The sequence below is a fragment of the Engystomops pustulosus genome, chromosome 2, assembly GCF_040894005.1.
Source record: "Engystomops pustulosus chromosome 2, aEngPut4.maternal, whole genome shotgun sequence".
NCBI lineage: Eukaryota > Metazoa > Chordata > Amphibia > Anura > Leptodactylidae > Engystomops > Engystomops pustulosus.
In genome coordinates, this window is record NC_092412.1 from 5,080,450 (window position 1) to 5,101,181 (window position 20,732).

General features: G+C 44.2%; 1 protein-coding gene across 1 annotated transcript; it reads right to left on the minus strand.

The window, feature by feature from the left end:
- Nucleotides 1-931: 931 nt before the first annotated feature.
- LOC140116391 (olfactory receptor 52K1-like) lies at nucleotides 932-1,858 on the minus strand. The gene has a single exon (XM_072132917.1). The coding sequence runs from the start codon at nucleotides 1,856-1,858 to the stop codon at nucleotides 932-934; it is 927 nt and encodes a 308-aa protein (XP_071989018.1).
- Nucleotides 1,859-20,732: the final 18,874 nt, after the last annotated feature.

Below are 20,732 nucleotides of genomic sequence, written 5' to 3' on the forward strand. Positions count from 1 at the left end.
TGTATGTAGTGATCTCCTCCTAGTGGTGGTGTATAATCTGTATGTAGGGAGCTCCTCCTAGTGGTCATGTATAATCTGTATATAGGGATCTCCCCCTAGTGGTGATAAAATATTTTGCTTGTACGACCTCTCCCAACCATCCTCCTTGCATTGTATGACCAGGCATACACATCCTCAGTGGTCGGCAGAATCTTCCCATCTTGCAGTGCATGTGATGCATCTCCTTCACTTGTAGGTCACCACCAGTGTCCAGGTGCGTCACGTTCTACATGTGGTTGGTTTTCAAGGTGGGAAGGTTTGTGATGACTTCAGGTCGTGTTCATTGTATCTAGAAGGCTCGAACTTGCTCCTTAGCTAGGACCTGAGTAAAATCTGTTACCTGGTTTGTTATCTTATCAATTGTCCTATGTTTTAGGTTTGCTAATGTTTGATGTTGAGCTCCTCCTACAGATCGCCTTGTGACAGCAAGGTGGACCTTTACAAAATATGACCAAGGACCTATGGATCTCATCCTTACTCCCTACAACCTCTTACCAACATCTATCCTACTTCTCTTGTGCTGCACCTGTACTCTGGAATGCTTCGCCATGGACTTTCCTCCTAACTGCAGGTTGCAGCGACGCCAAGTCTTGTGCTTCGAAAGATTCTCTTGTACTATAACAACCTTGTCCTAACATCCTCAACCAAATTTGCCCACGTCCTAACTCCATGGTGTAGCCATTTTTTCACCATGGATGTTTCTTACGTTGCACCTTGGTGCTTGGAGAACAAGGTCCTGCAGTACTTTTTCTGCAAACTGCTTTGTTCTCATTTTACAAATCATCTATATGACTCCGATTTACCAAAATTTGCCATCTATGACTTTATTCTTCAGGATATGACAGTGTGGACAGATGTATCTCCAGATGTCCTCACAGTCACCATCTACACCTCATAGTAACAGTCTTTCCAAGTGATTGCGGATCTGCCTGGTTTTCACTCCATACACGATGGGGTTGATGAGCGGTGGAAGCATCAGGTAGATGTTGGATAATAAAATGACGATATAGGAAGGGACAGTTTTCCCAAACCTTTGGATAACGGATGACAGGACAACGGCGGCGTAGAAGACCAGGATGGCGCAGATGTGGGAGGTGCAGGTACTGAGGGCTTTGAATCGGGCTTCATGAGTGGCCAAACCAAATACAGCTCGGAGAATGAAAACGTAAGAGCAGATGATGAACATCAGGTCTACCACCACAATGAGAAGAGCCACCACCAAACCATAGACACTATTAACCGTGGTGTCCGAACAGGCCAACTTCACCACCGCCATGTGGTCACAGAGGGAGTGCTGGACAACGCTGTGATCACAAAGTGTCAACCTCAGGAAGAGAATAGGCAAAGGAAGCGTCGCAATTACTCCTCGAGCCACCGAGAGGAGCCCAATCATTGCCACTAGGCGATTAGTCAGCAATAAGTGATATCGGAGCGGGTGACAGATGGCGAGGTAGCGGTCGAAGGCCATGGCTAGAAGAATGGAGGACTCCATGGAGGCGAAGGAATGGATGAAGAACATCTGGGTGAGACAGGCCCCGAAGTAGATCTCTTGGTAGTGGAACCATAGGATACTCAGAAGCTTTGGGGTGGTGGAGCTGGTCAGTACAAGGTCAATGGTGGACAACATGCTGAGAAAGAGGTACATGGGCTCATGGAGGCTGCGGTCTGTCCTGATAATGAAGAGAAGAGTCAAGTTTCCTATCAGAGAGACTAAATACACGAAGAAAAAGACAAACGCAATGTACATGTAGGTGGATTCCAGGCCGGGAAGTCCAAGCAGCAGGAAAAATGCCGGATGGGAACCGGTAAGGTTGGACATTTGGTGGCTTCGGGGAGACCTAAAAATGCAAAAAAATCCAAACTGAACTGTAAAATATATCTAACCCCTGATTAGAACCACTGGGACATATGATTAAGCTTCATATTTAGCTCCATGTTCTGGAGGTCCACTCACCCTCGTAATGTCACCACTACTGGTCAGCAGGAGGAGGAAACCCAGACAGATAAAAAGGTAAGGACCTTCAAATGTTATAATGAAAGTGACAAAAACAAATATTGGACATAAATAGGAGGGGGGAGGGGGTCACGTGATGCTGCTCCCTGCTCACTCTGAAGAGAGGGGGGGGGGTCATGTGATGCTGCTCCCTGCTCACTCTGAAGAGAGGAGGGGGAGGTCATGTGATGCTGCTCCCTGCTCACTCTGAAGAGAGGAGCAGGGGGGTCATGTGATGCTGCTCCCTGCTTACTCTGAAGAGAGGAGGGGGAGGCCATGTGATGCTGCTCCCTGCTCACTCTGAAGAGAGGAGGGGGAGGTCATGTGATGCTGCTCCCTGCTCACTCTGAAGAGAGGAGGGGGAGGTCATGTGATGCTGCTCCCTGCTCACTCTGAAGAGAGGAGGGGGAGGTCATGTGATGCGGCTCCATGCTTACTCTGAAGAGAGGAGGGGGAGGTCATGTGATGCTGCTCCCTGCTTACTCTGAAGAGAGGAGGAGGAGGTCATGTGATGCTGCTCCCAGCTCACTGTGTATGGAAAGAGGGGGTGGGGGTCATGTGATGCTGCTCCCTGTTCACTCTGAAGAGAGGAGGGGGAGGTCATGTGATGCTGCTCCCTGCTCACTCTGAAGAGAGGAGGGGGAGGTCATGTGATGCTGCTCCCTGCTCACTCTGAAGAGAGGAGGAGGAGGTCATGTGATGCTGCTCCCTGCTTACTCTGAAGAGAGGAGGGGGAGGTCATGTGATGCTGCTCCCTGCTTACTCTGAAGAGAGGTGGGGGAGGTCATGTGATGCTGCTCTCTGCTCACTGTGAAGAGTGGTGGGTTGGGGGTCATGTGATGCTGCTCTCCGCTCACTCTGAAGAGAGGTGGGGGGGGAGGTCATGTGATGCTGCTCCCTGCGCACTCTGATGAGAGAAGGCAGAGGTCATGTGATGCTGCTCCCTGCTTATTCTGAAGAGAGGTGGGGGAGGTCATGTGATGCTGCTCCCTGCTTATTCTGAAGAGAGGAGGGGGAGGTCATGTGATGCTGCTCCCAGCTCACTGTGTATGGAAAGAGGGGGGGGGTCATGTGATGCTGCTCCCTGCTCACTCTGAAGAGAGGAGGGGGAGGTCATGTGATGCTATTCCTCGCTCATTCTGGAAGGAGGAGAAGGTTATCTGATGCTACTAGGGAAAGTCATGTCATGCTGCTCCCTTGGCGGGAGAAGTGGGAGGTCATGTGATACAGATCTTTAAGTTGCAAGCTCTAGAGCCTAGTGTGTGTGCAAATCTGTTGTTTCAGAAGTGCCCTACACAGAAGGGATAAAAGAGCTCCTCTGTTTCCTTTCAGCCCCTCCGTCCCAGTCACTTTGTAGCTCATGCTATATGATAGGCTCCTCTGTAGCCCCTCCGCTCATCCTCTGTTCTCTCCACATTATCTACACAGAAGTGGACAACCCTTAGTGCCCTATACACATCCTATCACTATGTCACTGCTGCTGAGGAAGATTTCTGACAAGTAGCTTCAGAGCAGAAAATAACATAACAGCCACTGCTTGTTATAGGGAGTCACATATTGAAATTTTGTAGAAATCATTAGAATGCTGGAGGGGAGTTTACATTGATCTGTACTCAGAGATATCACTGTGTTATCTGTGGTGTTACATAGGACTGCAGGACACATCTACTACATGATCTGTACTCAGAGAGATATCACTGTGTTATCTGTGGTGTTACATAGGACTGCAGGACACATCTACTACATGATCTGTACTCAGAGATATCACTGTGTTATCTGTGGTGTTACATAGGACTGCAGGACACATCTACTACATGATCTGTACTCAGAGATATCACCGTGTTATCTGTGGTGTTACATGGGACTGCAGGACACATCTACTACATGATCTGTACTCAGAGATATCACTGTGTTATCTGTGGTGTTACATAGGACTGCAGGACACATCTGCTACATGATCTGTACTCAGTGATATCACTGTGTTATCTGTGGTGTTACATAGGACTGCAGGGCACATCTACTACATGATCTGTGCTCAGAGATATCACTGTGTTATCTGTGGTGTTACATAGGACTGCAGGACACATCTACTACATGATCTGTACTCAGAGATATCACTGTGTTACCTGTGGTGTTACATAGGACTGCAGGACACATCTACTACATGATCTGTACTCAGAGATATCACTGTGTTATCTGTGGTGTTACATGGGACTGCAGGACACATCTACTACATGATCTGTACTCAGAGATATCACTGTGTTATCTGTGGTGTTACATAGGACTGCAGGACACATCTACTACATGGTCTGTACTCAGAGATATCACTGTGTTATCTGTGGTGTTACATAGGACTGCAGGACACATCTACTACATGATCTGTACTCAGAGATATCACTGTGTTATCTGTGGTGTTACATAGGACTGCAGGGCACATCTACTACATGATCTGTACTCAGAGATATCACTGTGTTATCTGTGCTGTTACATAGGACTGCAGGGCACATCTACTACATGGTCTGTACTCAGAGATATCACTGTGTTATCTGTGGTGTTACATAGGACTGCAGGAAACTACTACATGGTCTGTACTCAGAGATATCACTGTGTTATCTGTGGTGTTACATAGGACTGCAGGACACATCTACTACATGATCTGTACTCAGAGATATCACTGTGTTACCTGTGGTGTTACATAGGACTGCAGGACACATCTACTACATGATCTGTACTCAGAGATATCACTGTGTTATCTGTGGTGTTACATAGGACTGCAGGGCACATCTACTACATGATCTGTACTCAGAGATATCACTGTGTTATCTGTGGTGTTACATAGGACTGCAGGACACATCTACTACATGATCTGTACTCAGAGATATCACTGTGTTATCTGTGGTGTTACATAGGACTGCAGGACACATCTACTACATGATCTGTACTCAGAGATATCACTGTGTTATCTGTGGTGTTACATAGGACTGCAGGACACATCTATTACATGATCTGTACTCAGAGATATCACTGTGTTATCTGTGCTGTTACATAGGACTGCAGGACACATCTACTACATGATCTGTACTCAGGGATATCACTGTGTTATCTGTGGTGTTACATAGGACTGCAGGTCACATCTACTACATGATCTGTACTCAGGGATATCACTGTGTTATCTGTGCTGTTACATGGGACTGCAGGACACATCTACTACATGATCTGTACTCAGAGATATCACTGTGTTATCTGTGGTGTTACATAGGACTGCAGGGCACATCTACTACATGATCTGTACTCAGAGATATCACTGTGTTATCTGTGGTGTTACATAGGACTGCAGGACACATCTACTACATGAACTGTGCTCAGAGATATCACTGTGTTATCTGTGCTGTTACATAGGACTGCAGGTCACATCTACTACATGATCTGTACTCAGAGATATCACTGTGTTATCTGTGCTGTTACATAGGACTGCAGGACACATCTACTACATGATCTGTACTCAGAGATATCACTGTGTTATCTGTGCTGTTACATAGGACTGCAGGTCACATCTACTACATGATCTGTACTCAGAGATATCACTGTGTTATCTGTGCTGTTACATAGGACTGCAGGACACATCTACTACATGATCTGTACTCAGAGATATCACTGTGTTATCTGTGGTGTTACATAGGACTGCAGGACACATCTACTACATGATCTGTACTCAGAGATATCACTGTGTTATCTGTGCTGTTACATAGGACTGCAGGGCACATCTACTACATGATCTGTACTCAGAGATATCACTGTGTTATCTGTGGTGTTACATAGGACTGCAGGACACATCTACTACATGATCTGTACTCAGAGATATCACCGTGTTATCTGTGGTGTTACATGGGACTGCAGGTCACATCTACTACATGATCTGTACTCAGAGATATCACTGTTTTATCTGTGGTGTTACATAGGACTGCAGGACACATCTACTACATGATCTGTACTCAGAGATATCACTGTGTTATCTGTGGTGTTACATAGGACTGCAGGACACATCTACTACATGATCTGTACTCAGAGATATCACTGTGTTATCTGTGCTGTTACATAGGACTGCAGGTCACATCTACTACATGATCTGTACTCAGAGATATCACTGTTTTATCTGTGGTGTTACATAGGACTGCAGGACACATCTACTACATGATCTGTACTCAGAGATATCACTGTGTTATCTGTGGTGTTACATAGGACTGCAGTGTGTTATCTGTGCTGTTACATAGGACTGCAGGACACATCTACTACATGATCTGTACTCAGAGATATCACTGTGTTATCTATGCTGTTACATAGGACTGCAGGACACATCTACTACATGATCTGTACTCAGAGATATCACTGTGTTATCTGTGCTGTTACATAGGACTGCAGGGCACATCTACTACATGATCTGTACTCAGAGATCACTGTGTTATCTGTGGTGTTACATAGGACTGCAGGGCACATCTACTACATGATCTGTACTCAGAGATATCACTGTGTTATCTGTGGTGTTACATAGGACTGCAGGTCACATCTACTACATGATCTGTACTCAGAGATATCACTGTGTTATCTGTGGTGTTACATAGGACTGCAGGTCACATCTACTACATGATCTGTACTCAGATATATCACTGTGTTATCTGTGGTGTTACATAGGACTGCAGGACACATCTACTACATGATCTGTACTCAGAGATATCACTGTGTTATCTGTGCTGTTACATGGGACTGCAGGACACATCTACTACATGATCTGTACTCAGAGATATCACTGTGTTATCTGTGGTGTTACATAGGACTGCAGGACACATCTACTACATGATCTGTACTCAGAGATATCACTGTGTTATCTGTGGTGTTACATGGGACTGCAGGACACATCTACTACATGATCTGTACTCAGAGATATCACTGTGTTATATGTGGTGTTACATAGGACTGCAGTGTGTTATCTGTGCTGTTACATAGGACTGCAGGACACATCTACTACATGATCTGTACTCAGGGATATCACTGTGTTATCTGTGGTGTTACATAGGACTGCAGGACACATCTACTACATGATCTGTACTCAGAGATATCACTGTGTTATCTGTGGTGTTACATAGGACTGCAGGACACATCTACTACATGATCTGTACTCAGAGATATCACTGTGTTATCTGTGGTGTTACATAGGACTGCAGGACACATCTACTACATGATCTGTACTCAGAGATATCACTGTGTTATCTGTGGTGTTACATAGGACTGCAGGACACATCTACTACATGATCTGTACTCAGAGATATCACTGTGTTATCTGTGGTGTTACATAGGACTGCAGGACACATCTACTACATGATCTGTACTCAGAGAGATATCACTGTGTTATCTGTGCTGTTACATAGGACTGCAGGACACATCTACTACATGATCTGTACTCAGAGATATCACTGTGTTATCTGTGGTGTTACATGGGACTGCAGGACACATCTACTACATGATCTGTACTCAGAGATATCACTGTGTTATCTGTGGTGTTACATGGGACTGCAGGACACATCTACTACATGATCTGTACTCAGAGATATCACTGTGTTATCTGTGGTGTTACATAGGACTGCAGGACACATCTATTACATGATCTGTACTCAGAGATATCACTGTGTTATCTGTGCTGTTACATAGGACTGCAGGGCACATCTACTACATGATCTGTACTCAGAGAGATATCACTGTGTTATCTGTGGTGTTACATGGGACTGCAGGACACATCTACTACATGATCTGTACTCAGAGATATCACTGTGTTATCTGTGCTGTTACATAGGACTGCAGGACACATCTACTACATGATCTGTACTCAGAGATATCACTGTGTTATCTGTGGTGTTACATAGGACTGCAGGACACATCTACTACATGATCTGTACTCAGAGATATCACTGTGTTATCTGTGGTGTTACATAGGACTGCAGGACACATCTACTACATGATCTGTACTCAGAGATATCACTGTGTTATCTGTGGTGTTACATGGGACTGCAGGACACATCTACTACATGATCTGTACTCAGAGATATCACCGTGTTATCTGTGGTGTTACATGGGACTGCAGGACACATCTACTACATGATCTGTACTCAGAGATATCACTGTGTTATCTGTGGTGTTACATGGGACTGCAGGACACATCTACTACATGATCTGTACTCAGAGATATCACTGTGTTATCTGTGCTGTTACATAGGACTGCAGGTCGCATCTACTACATGATCTGTACTCAGAGATATCACTGTGTTATCTGTGCTGTTACATAGGACTGCAGGACACATCTACTACATGATCTGTACTCAGAGATATCACTGTGTTATCTGTGGTGTTACATAGGACTGCAGGGCACATCTACTACATGATCTGTACTCAGAGATATCACTGTGTTATCTGTGGTGTTACATAGGACTGCAGGACACATCTACTACATGATCTGTACTCAGAGATATCACTGTGTTATCTGTGGTGTTACATGGGACTGCAGGACACATCTACTACATGATCTGTACTCAGAGATATCACTGTGTTATCTGTGGTGTTACATAGGACTGCAGGACACATCTACTACATGATCTGTACTCAGAGATATCACTGTGTTATCTGTGGTGTTACATGGGACTGCAGTGTGTTATCTGTGGTGTTACATAGGACTGCAGGACACATCTACTACATGATCTGTACTCAGAGATATCACTGTGTTATCTGTGGTGTTACATGGGACTGCAGGACACATCTACTACATGATCTGTACTCAGATATATCACTGTGTTATCTGTGGTGTTACATAGGACTGCAGGACACATCTACTACATGATCTGTACTCAGAGATATCGCTGTGTTATCTGTGGTGTTACATGGGACTGCAGGACACATCTACTACATGATCTGTACTCAGAGATATCACTGTGTTATCTGTGGTGTTACATAGGACTGCAGGACACATCTACTACATGATCTGTACTCAGAGATATCACTGTGTTATCTGTGGTGTTACATAGGACTGCAGGACACATCTACTACATGATCTGTACTCAGAGATATCACTGTGTTACCTGTGGTGTTACATAGGACTGCAGGACACATCTACTACATGATCTGTACTCAGAGATATCACTGTGTTATCTGTGGTGTTACATGGGACTGCAGGACACATCTACTACATGATCTGTACTCAGAGATATCACTGTGTTATCTGTGGTGTTACATAGGACTGCAGGTCACATCTACTACATGATCTGTACTCAGAGATATCACTGTGTTATCTGTGGTGTTACATAGGACTGCAGGACACATCTACTACATGATCTGTACTCAGAGATATCACTGTGTTATCTGTGGTGTTACATGGGACTGCAGGACACATCTACTACATGATCTGTACTCAGAGATATCACTGTGTTATCTGTGGTGTTACATGGGACTGCAGTGTGTTATCTGTGGTGTTACATAGGACTGCAGGACACATCTACTACATGATCTGTACTCAGAGATATCACTGTGTTATCTGTGGTGTTACATGGGACTGCAGGACACATCTACTACATGATCTGTACTCAGATATATCACTGTGTTATCTGTGGTGTTACATAGGACTGCAGGACACATCTACTACATGATCTGTACTCAGAGATATCGCTGTGTTATCTGTGGTGTTACATGGGACTGCAGGACACATCTACTACATGATCTGTACTCAGAGATATCACTGTGTTATCTGTAGTGTTACATAGGACTGCAGGACACATCTACTACATGATCTGTACTCAGAGATATCACTGTGTTATCTGTGGTGTTACATAGGACTGCAGGACACATCTACTACATGATCTGTACTCAGAGATATCACTGTGTTATCTGTGGTGTTACATAGGACTGCAGGACACATCTACTACATGATCTGTACTCAGAGATATCACTGTGTTATCTGTGGTGTTACATAGGACTGCAGGACACATCTACTACATGATCTGTACTCAGAGATATCACTGTGTTATCTGTGCTGTTACATAGGACTGCAGGGCACATCTACTACATGGTCTGTACTCAGAGATATCACTGTGTTATCTGTGGTGTTACATAGGACTGCAGGACACTACTACATGGTCTGTACTCAGAGATATCACTGTGTTATCTGTGGTGTTACATAGGACTGCAGGACACTACTACATGGTCTGTACTCAGAGATATCACTGTGTTATCTGTGGTGTTACATAGGACTGCAGGTCACATCTACTACATGATCTGTACTCAGAGATATCACTGTGTTATCTGTGGTGTTACATAGGACTGCAGGACACATCTACTACATGATCTGTACTCAGAGATATCACTGTGTTATCTGTGCTGTTACATAGGACTGCAGGTCACATCTACTACATGATCTGTACTCAGTGATATCACTGTGTTATCTGTGCTGTTACATAGGACTGCAGGGCACATCTACTACATGGTCTGTACTCAGAGATATCACTGTGTTATCTGTGGTGTTACATAGGACTGCAGGACACTACTACATGGTCTGTACTCAGAGATATCACTGTGTTATCTGTGGTGTTACATAGGACTGCAGGTCACATCTACTACATGATCTGTACTCAGAGATATCACTGTGTTATCTGTGGTGTTACATAGGACTGCAGGACACATCTACTACATGATCTGTACTCAGATATCACTGTGTTATCTGTGGTGTTACATGGGACTGCAGGACACATCTACTACATGATCTGTACTCAGAGATATCACTGTGTTATCTGTGGTGTTACATAGGACTGCAGGACACATCTACTACATGATCTGTACTCAGAGATATCACTGTGCTATCTGTGGTGTTACATAGGACTGCAGGACACATCTACTACATGATCTGTACTCAGAGATATCACTGTGTTATCTGTGGTGTTACATAGGACTGCAGGACACATCTACTACATGATCTGTACTCAGAGATATCACTGTGTTATCTGTGGTGTTACATAGGACTGCAGGACACATCTACTACATGATCTGTACTCAGAGATATCACTGTGTTATCTGTGCTGTTACATAGGACTGCAGGACACATCTACTACATGATCTGCACTCAGAGATATCACTGTGTTATCTGTGGTGTTACATAGGACTGCAGGACACATCTATTACATGATCTGTACTCAGAGATATCACTGTGTTATCTGTGCTGTTACATAGGACTGCAGGACACTACTACATGGTCTGTACTCAGAGATATCACTGTGTTATCTGTGGTGTTACATAGGACTGCAGGGCACATCTACTACATGATCTGTACTCAGAGATATCACTGTGTTATCTGTGGTGTTACATAGGACTGCAGGACACATCTACTACATGATCTGTACTCAGAGATATCACTGTGTTATCTGTGCTGTTACATAGGACTGCAGGACACTACTACATGGTCTGTACTCAGAGATATCACTGTGTTATCTGTGGTGTTACATAGGACTGCAGGGCACATCTACTACATGATCTGTACTCAGTGATATCACTGTGTTATCTGTGCTGTTACATAGGACTGCAGGGCACATCTACTACATGATCTGTACTCAGAGATATCACTGTGTTATCTGTGGTGTTACATAGGACTGCAGGACACATCTACTACATGATCTGTACTCAGAGATATCACTGTGTTATCTGTGGTGTTACATGGGACTGCAGGACACATCTACTACATGATCTGTACTCAGAGATATCACTGTGTTATCTGTGGTGTTACATAGGACTGCAGGACACATCTACTACATGATCTGTACTCAGAGATATCACTGTGTTATCTGTGGTGTTACATAGGACTGCAGGACACATCTACTACATGATCTGTACTCAGAGATATCACTGTGTTATCTGTGGTGTTACATAGGACTGCAGGTCACATCTACTACATGATCTGTACTCAGATATCACTGTGTTATCTGTGGTGTTACATAGGACTGCAGGACACATCTACTACATGATCTGTACTCAGAGATATCACTGTGTTATCTGTGGTGTTACATAGGACTGCAGGACACATCTACTACATGATCTGTACTCAGAGATATCACTGTGTTATCTGTGGTGTTACATGGGACTGCAGGACACATCTACTACATGATCTGTACTCAGAGATATCACTGTGTTATCTGTGGTGTTACATAGGACTGCAGGACACATCTACTACATGATCTGTACTCAGAGATATCACTGTGTTATCTGTGGTGTTACATAGGACTGCAGGACACATCTACTACATGATCTGTACTCAGAGATATCACTGTGTTATCTGTGGTGTTACATAGGACTGCAGGACACATCTACTACATGATCTGTACTCAGAGATATCACTGTGTTATCTGTGGTGTTACATAGGACTGCAGGTCACATCTACTACATGATCTGTACTCAGATATCACTGTGTTATCTGTGGTGTTACATAGGACTGCAGGACACATCTACTACATGGTCTGTACTCAGAGATATCACTGTGTTATCTGTGGTGTTACATAGGACTGCAGGTCACATCTACTACATGGTCTGTACTCAGAGATATCACTGTGTTATCTGTGGTGTTACATAGGACTGCAGGGCACATCTACTACATGGTCTGTACTCAGAGATATCACTGTGTTATCTGTGGTGTTACATGGGACTGCAGGACACATCTACTACATGATCTGTACTCAGAGATATCACTGTGTTATCTGTGGTGTTACATAGGACTGCAGGTCACATCTACTACATGATCTGTACTCAGAGATATCACTGTGTTATCTGTGGTGTTACATAGGACTGCAGGACACATCTACTACATGATCTGTACTCAGAGATATCACTGTGTTATCTGTGGTGTTACATAGGACTGCAGGACACATCTACTCCATGATCTGTACTCAGAGATATCACTGTGTTATCTGTGGTGTTACATAGGACTGCAGGACACATCTACTACATGATCTGTACTCAGAGATATCACTGTGTTATCTGTGGTGTTACATGGGACTGCAGGACACATCTACTACATGATCTGTACTCAGAGATATCACTGTGTTATCTGTGGTGTTACATAGGACTGCAGGACACATCTACTACATGATCTGTACTCAGAGATATCACTGTGTTATCTGTGGTGTTACATAGGACTGCAGGACACATCTACTACATGGTCTGTACTCAGAGATATCACTGTGTTATCTGTGGTGTTACATAGGACTGCAGGGCACATCTACTACATGGTCTGTACTCAGAGATATCACTGTGTTATCTGTGGTGTTACATAGGACTGCAGGTCACATCTACTACATGATCTGTACTCAGAGATATCACTGTGTTATCTGTGGTGTTACATAGGACTGCAGGACACATCTACTACATGATCTGTACTCAGAGATATCACTGTGTTATCTGTGCTGTTACATAGGACTGCAGGACACATCTACTACATGATCTGTACTCAGGGATATCACTGTGTTATCTGTGGTGTTACATAGGACTGCAGGACACATCTACTACATGATCTGTACTCAGAGATATCACTGTGTTATCTGTGCTGTTACATAGGACTGCAGGACACATCTACTACATGATCTGTACTCAGATATCACTGTGTTATCTGTGCTGTTACATAGGACTGCAGGACACATCTACTACATGATCTGTACTCAGAGATATCACTGTGTTATCTGTGGTGTTACATGGGACTGCAGGACACATCTACTACATGATCTGTACTCAGAGATATCACTGTGTTATCTGTGGTGTTACATAGGACTGCAGGACACATCTACTACATGATCTGTACTCAGAGATATCACTGTGTTATCTGTGGTGTTACATAGGACTGCAGGACACATCTACTACATGGTCTGTACTCAGAGATATCACTGTGTTATCTGTGGTGTTACATAGGACTGCAGGGCACATCTACTACATGGTCTGTACTCAGAGATATCACTGTGTTATCTGTGGTGTTACATAGGACTGCAGGTCACATCTACTACATGATCTGTACTCAGAGATATCACTGTGTTATCTGTGGTGTTACATAGGACTGCAGGATACATCTACTACATGATCTGTACTCAGAGAAATCACTGTGTTATCTGTGGTGTTACATAGGACTGCAGGACACATCTACTACATGATCTGTACTCAGAGATATCACTGTGTTATCTGTGGTGTTACATAGGACTGCAGGACACATCTACTACATGATCTGTACTCAGAGATATCACTGTGTTATCTGTGGTGTTACATAGGACTGCAGGACACATCTACTACATGATCTGTACTCAGAGATATCACTGTGTTATCTGTGGTGTTACATGGGACTGCAGGACACATCTACTACATGATCTGTACTCAGAGATATCACTGTGTTATCTGTGGTGTTACATAGGACTGCAGGACACATCTACTACATGATCTGTACTCAGAGATATCACTGTGTTATCTGTGGTGTTACATAGGACTGCAGGACACATCTACTACATGATCTGTACTCAGAGATATCACTGTGTTATCTGTGGTGTTACATAGGACTGCAGGTCACATCTACTACATGATCTGTACTCAGATATCACTGTGTTATCTGTGGTGTTACATAGGACTGCAGGACACATCTACTACATGATCTGTACTCAGAGATATCACTGTGTTATCTGTGGTGTTACATAGGACTGCAGGACACATCTACTACATGATCTGTACTCAGAGATATCACTGTGTTATCTGTGGTGTTACATAGGACTGCAGGACACATCTACTACATGATCTGTACTCAGAGATATCACTGTGTTATCTGTGGTGTTACATAGGACTGCAGGACACATCTACTACATGATCTGTACTCAGAGATATCACTGTGTTACCTGTGGTGTTACATAGGACTGCAGGGCACTTCTACTACATGATCTGTACTCAGAGATATCACTGTGTTATCTGTGGTGTTACATAGGACTGCAGGACACATCTACTACATGATCTGTACTCAGATATATCACTGTGTTATCTGTGGTGTTACATGGGACTGCAGGACACATCTACTACATGATCTGTACTCAGAGATATCACTGTGTTATTTGTGGTGTTACATAGGACTGCAGGTCACATCTACTACATGATCTGTACTCAGATATATCACTGTGTTATCTGTGGTGTTACATAGGACTGCAGGACACATCTACTACATGATCTGTACTCAGAGATATCACTGTGTTATCTGTGGTGTTACATAGGACTGCAGGACACATCTACTACATGATCTGTACTCAGAGATATCACTGTGTTATCTGTGGTGTTACATGGGACTGCAGGACACATCTACTACATGATCTGTACTCAGAGATATCACTGTGTTATCTGTGGTGTTACATAGGACTGCAGGTCACATCTACTACATGATCTGTACTCAGAGATATCACTGTGTTATCTGTGGTGTTACATAGGACTGCAGGACACATCTACTACATGATCTGTACTCAGAGATATCACTGTGTTACCTGTGGTGTTACATAGGACTGCAGGACACATCTACTACATGATCTGTACTCAGAGATATCACTGTGTTATCTGTGGTGTTACATAGGACTGCAGGACACATCTACTACATGATCTGTACTCAGAGATATCACTGTGTTATCTGTGGTGTTACATAGGACTGCAGGGCACATCTACTACATGATCTGTACTCAGAGATATCACTGTGTTATCTGTGGTGTTACATGGGACTGCAGGACACATCTACTACATGATCTGTACTCAGAGATATCACTGTGTTATCTGTGGTGTTACATAGGACTGCAGGACACATCTACTACATGATCTGTACTCAGAGATATCACTGTGTTATCTGTGCTGTTACATAGGACTGCAGGTCACATCTACTACATGATCTGTACTCAGAGATATCACTGTGTTATCTGTGGTGTTACATAGGACTGCAGGATACATCTACTACATGATCTGTACTCAGAGATATCACTGTGTTATCTGTGCTGTTACATAGGACTGCAGGACACATCTACTACATGATCTGTACTCAGAGATATCACTGTGTTATCTGTGTGTTACATAGGACTGCAGGACACATCTACTACATGATCTGTACTCAGAGATATCACTGTGTTATCTGTGGTGTTACATGGGACTGCAGGGCACATCTACTACATGATCTGTACTCAGAGATATCACTGTGTTATCTGTGGTGTTACATGGGACTGCAGGACACATCTACTACATGGTCTGTACTCAGAGATATCACTGTGTTATCTGTGGTGTTACATAGGACTGCAGGACACATCTACTACATGATCTGTACTCAGAGATATCACTGTGTTATCTGTGCTGTTACATGGGACTGCAGGACACATCTACTACATGGTCTGTACTCAGAGATATCACTGTGTTATCTGTGGTGTTACATAGGACTGCAGGACACATCTACTACATGATCTGTACTCAGAGATATCACTGTGTTATCTGTGCTGTTACATGGGACTGCAGGACACATCTACTACATGGTCTGTACTCAGAGATATCACTGTGTTATCTGTGGTGTTACATAGGACTGCAGGACACATCTACTACATGATCTGTACTCAGAGATATCACTGTGTTATCTGTGCTGTTACATGGGACTGCAGGACACATCTACTACATGATCTGTACTCAGAGATATCACTGTGTTATCTGTGGTGTTACATAGGACTGCAGGACACATCTACTACATGATCTGTACTCAGAGATATCACTGTGTTATCTGTGGTGTTACATAGGACTGCAGGATACATCTACTACATGATCTGTACTCAGAGATATCACTGTGTTATCTGTGCTGTTACATGGGACTGCAGGACACATCTACTACATGATCTGTACTCAGAGATATCACTGTGTTATCTGTGGTGTTACATAGGACTGCAGGACACATCTACTACATGATCTGTGCTCAGAGCTATCACTGTGTTATCTGTGGTGTTACATAGGACTGCAGGACACATCTACTACATGATCTGTACTCAGAGATATCACTGTGTTATCTGTGGTGTTACATAGGACTGCAGGACACATCTACTACATGATCTGTACTCAGAGATATCGCTGTGTTATCTGTGGTGTTACATAGGACTGCAGGACACATCTACTACATGATCTGTGCTCAGAGCTATCACTGTGTTATCTGTGGTGTTACATAGGACTGCAGGACACATCTACTACATGATCTGTACTCAGAGATATCACTGTGTTATCTGTGGTGTTACATAGGACTGCAGGTCACATCTACTACATGACCTGTACTCAGAGATATCACTGTGTTATCTGTGCTGTTACATAGGACTGCAGGACACATCTACTACATGATCTGTACTCAGAGATATCACTGTGTTATTTGTGGTGTTACATAGGACTGCAGGACACATCTACTACATGATCTGTGCTCAGAGATATCACTGTGTTATCTGTGGTGTTACATAGGACTGCAGGTCACATCTACTACATGATCTGTACTCAGAGATATCACTGTGTTATGTGTGGTGTTACATAGGACTGCAGGATACATCTACTACATGATCTGTACTCAGAGATATCACTGTGTTATCTGTGGTGTTACATAGGACTGCAGGACACATCTACTACATGATCTGTACTCAGAGATATCACTGTGTTATCTGTGGTGTTACATAGGACTGCAGGACACATCTACTACATGATCTGTACTCAGAGATATCACTGTGTTATCTGTGCTGTTACATAGGACTGCAGGACACATCTACTACATGATCTATGCTCAGAGATATCACTGTGTTATCTGTGGTGTTACATAGGACTGCAGGACACATCTACTACATGATCTGTACTCAGAGATATCACTGTGCTATCTGTGGTGTTACATAGGACTGCAGGACACATCTACTACATGATCTGTACTCAGAGATATCACTGTGTTATCTGTGGTGTTACATAGGACTGCAGGTCACATCTACTACATGATCTGTACTCAGAGATATCACTGTTTTATCTGTGGTGTTACATAGGACTGCAGGACACATCTACTACATGATCTGTACTCAGAGATATCACTGTGTTATCTGTGGTGTTACATAGGACTGCAGGGCACATCTACTACATGATCTGTACTCAGAGATATCACTGTGTTATCTGTGGTGTTACATAGGACTGCAGGACACATCTACTACATGATCTGTACTCAGAGATATCACTGTGTTATCTGTGGTGTTACATAGGACTGCAGGTCACATCTACTACATGATCTGTACTCAGAGATATCACTGTTTTATCTGTGGTGTTACATAGGACTGCAGGATACATCTACTACATGATCTGTACTCAGAGATATCACTGTGTTATCTGTGGTGTTACATAGGACTGCAGGACACATCTACTACATGATCTGTACTCAGAGATATCACTGTGTTATCTGTGGTGTTACATAGGACTGCAGGTCACATCTACTACATGATCTGTACTCAGAGATATCACTGTGTTATCTGTGCTGTTACATAGGACTGCAGGACACATCTACTACATGATCTGTACTCAGAGATATCACTGTGTTATCTGTGGTGTTACATGGGACTGCAGGACACATCTACTACATGATCTGTACTCAGAGATATCACTGTGTTATCTGTGGTGTTACATAGGACTGCAGGACACTCACCCTTGTGATGATGATGATGGTCGGGGGTTGAGGCGTCTCCTCTATGAGGATGAGGTAGGACGGGTGTACATATATGGCTGCTTGGACCCCGCGGGGCATGACCTCGCCTGTGACCTGATGTCAGGGTCGCCCCCTGGGGCTCCAATTATTATGTCACATAAAGGGAATAACAGAGAACATAATAACCACATAAATGGACCATACCATCTCCTGTAAGACACGGGGGAAGAAAATTATCACTTTAAAAACTATTCAAAATTATAAAAAGAATTACATCACAGTAACAGTTGTGTATTGTCTGTAGCGCCTCCGGAGGATCCAGCAGCCACTGCCGCTTCACCGCTGGTATATAACAACATAGACTGGTGGGTGTCTATCAGCCCTGGGGGTGTAGAGTGGTGGCTACCTGCCATCCCTCCTGGTGTAAAGTATTTCTAGACCTGAGTCCTTCCTAATCCTGTAGTCACAGTGATGCCCCTAGTAGCCAGTAGTCACTGAAATGTACCCATTAGCCTGTAGTCACAGCGATGCCCCCAGTAGTCACAGCGATGCCCCCAGTAGCCAGTAGTCACAGCGATGCCCCCTATTAGCTAGTAGTCTCAGGAATGCCCTCAGAAGCCAGTAATCACAGTGATTCCCCCAATAGCCAGTAGTCAAAGTGATGCTCCCAGTAGCCAGCAGTCACAGTAATGCCCCCAGTAGTCACAGTAATGCCCCCAGTAGCCAGTAGTCACAGGAATGCCCCCAGTAGTCACAGGAATGCCCCCAGTAGTCACAGGAATGCCCCCTGCAGCTAATAGTCACAGTGATGTCCCCAGTAGCCAGTAGTCTCAGGAATGACCCCAGTGATGACCCCAGTAGCTAGTAGTCACATGAGTGCCCCAGTAATCAGTAGTCCCCGGAATGCCCCCAGTAGCCAGTAGTAACAGTAATGAAAGTAAAGACCTCAGTGGTCAGTAGTCACAGGAATGCCCTCTAGCTAGTAGTCACAGTGATGCCCCCAGATAGCCAATAGTTAATGTAAGAACCCAGTAGCCGATCACATGAATGCCCCCAGTAGTCAGTAGTAACAGGAATGCCCCCAGTAGCCAGTAGTAACAGGAATGCCCCCAGTAGCCAGTAGTAACAGGAATGCCTTTGGAAGCTAGTAGTCCTAGAGATGCTGAAAGGGGTCACAGTGATGTCCCCAGTAGCCAATAGTCACTTTGATGTCCCCAGTAGTCACAGGAATGCCCCCTGTAGCTATTAGTCACAGTGATGTCCCCAGTAGCCAGTAATCATAGTGATGTCCCCAGTAGTCTCAGGAATGCCCCCAGTAGCCAGTAGTCATAGTGATGTCCCGATAGCCAGTAGTCACAGTGATGCCCCCAGTAGCCAGTAGTAACAGGAATGCTGGCAAGCAATTGATGGTCCAACCCCAGGAGAGGGTTGGCCCATGCCGGGTCCGGTATCTCAACGGAGGTGAGCCGGCATTTTCCCTTTTACACGATGTTGCAGTAACAGGAATGCTGCCTGTAGCTATTAGTCACAGTGATGTACCCTGTAGCCATTAGTCTCAGGAATGCCCTCAGAAGCCAGTAATCACAGTGATTCCCCCAATAGCCTGTAGTCACAGGGATGCGCCCAGTAGCTAGTAGTCACAGTGATGCTCCCAGTAGCCAGCAGTCACAGTAATGCCGCCAGTAGCCAATAGTCACAGTAATGCCCCCAGTAGCCAGTAGTCACAGTGATGCCACCTGTAGTCACAGGGATGCGCCCAGTAGCTAGTAGTCACAGGGATGCGCCCAGTAGCTAGTAGTCACAGGGATGCTCCCAGTAGCCAGCAGTCACAGTAATGCCCCCAGTAGCCAGTAGTCACAGTGATGCCACCTGTAGTCACAGGGATGCGCCCAGTAGCTAGTAGTCACAGGGATGCTCCCAGTAGCCAGCAGTCACAGTAATGCCGCCAGT

What these genes read in the sequence shown, in the direction of transcription:
- LOC140116391 (XM_072132917.1), bottom strand. Translation starts at nt 1,858, where the DNA reads ATGTCCAACCTTACCGGTTCCCATCCGGCATTTTTCCTGCTGCTTGGA.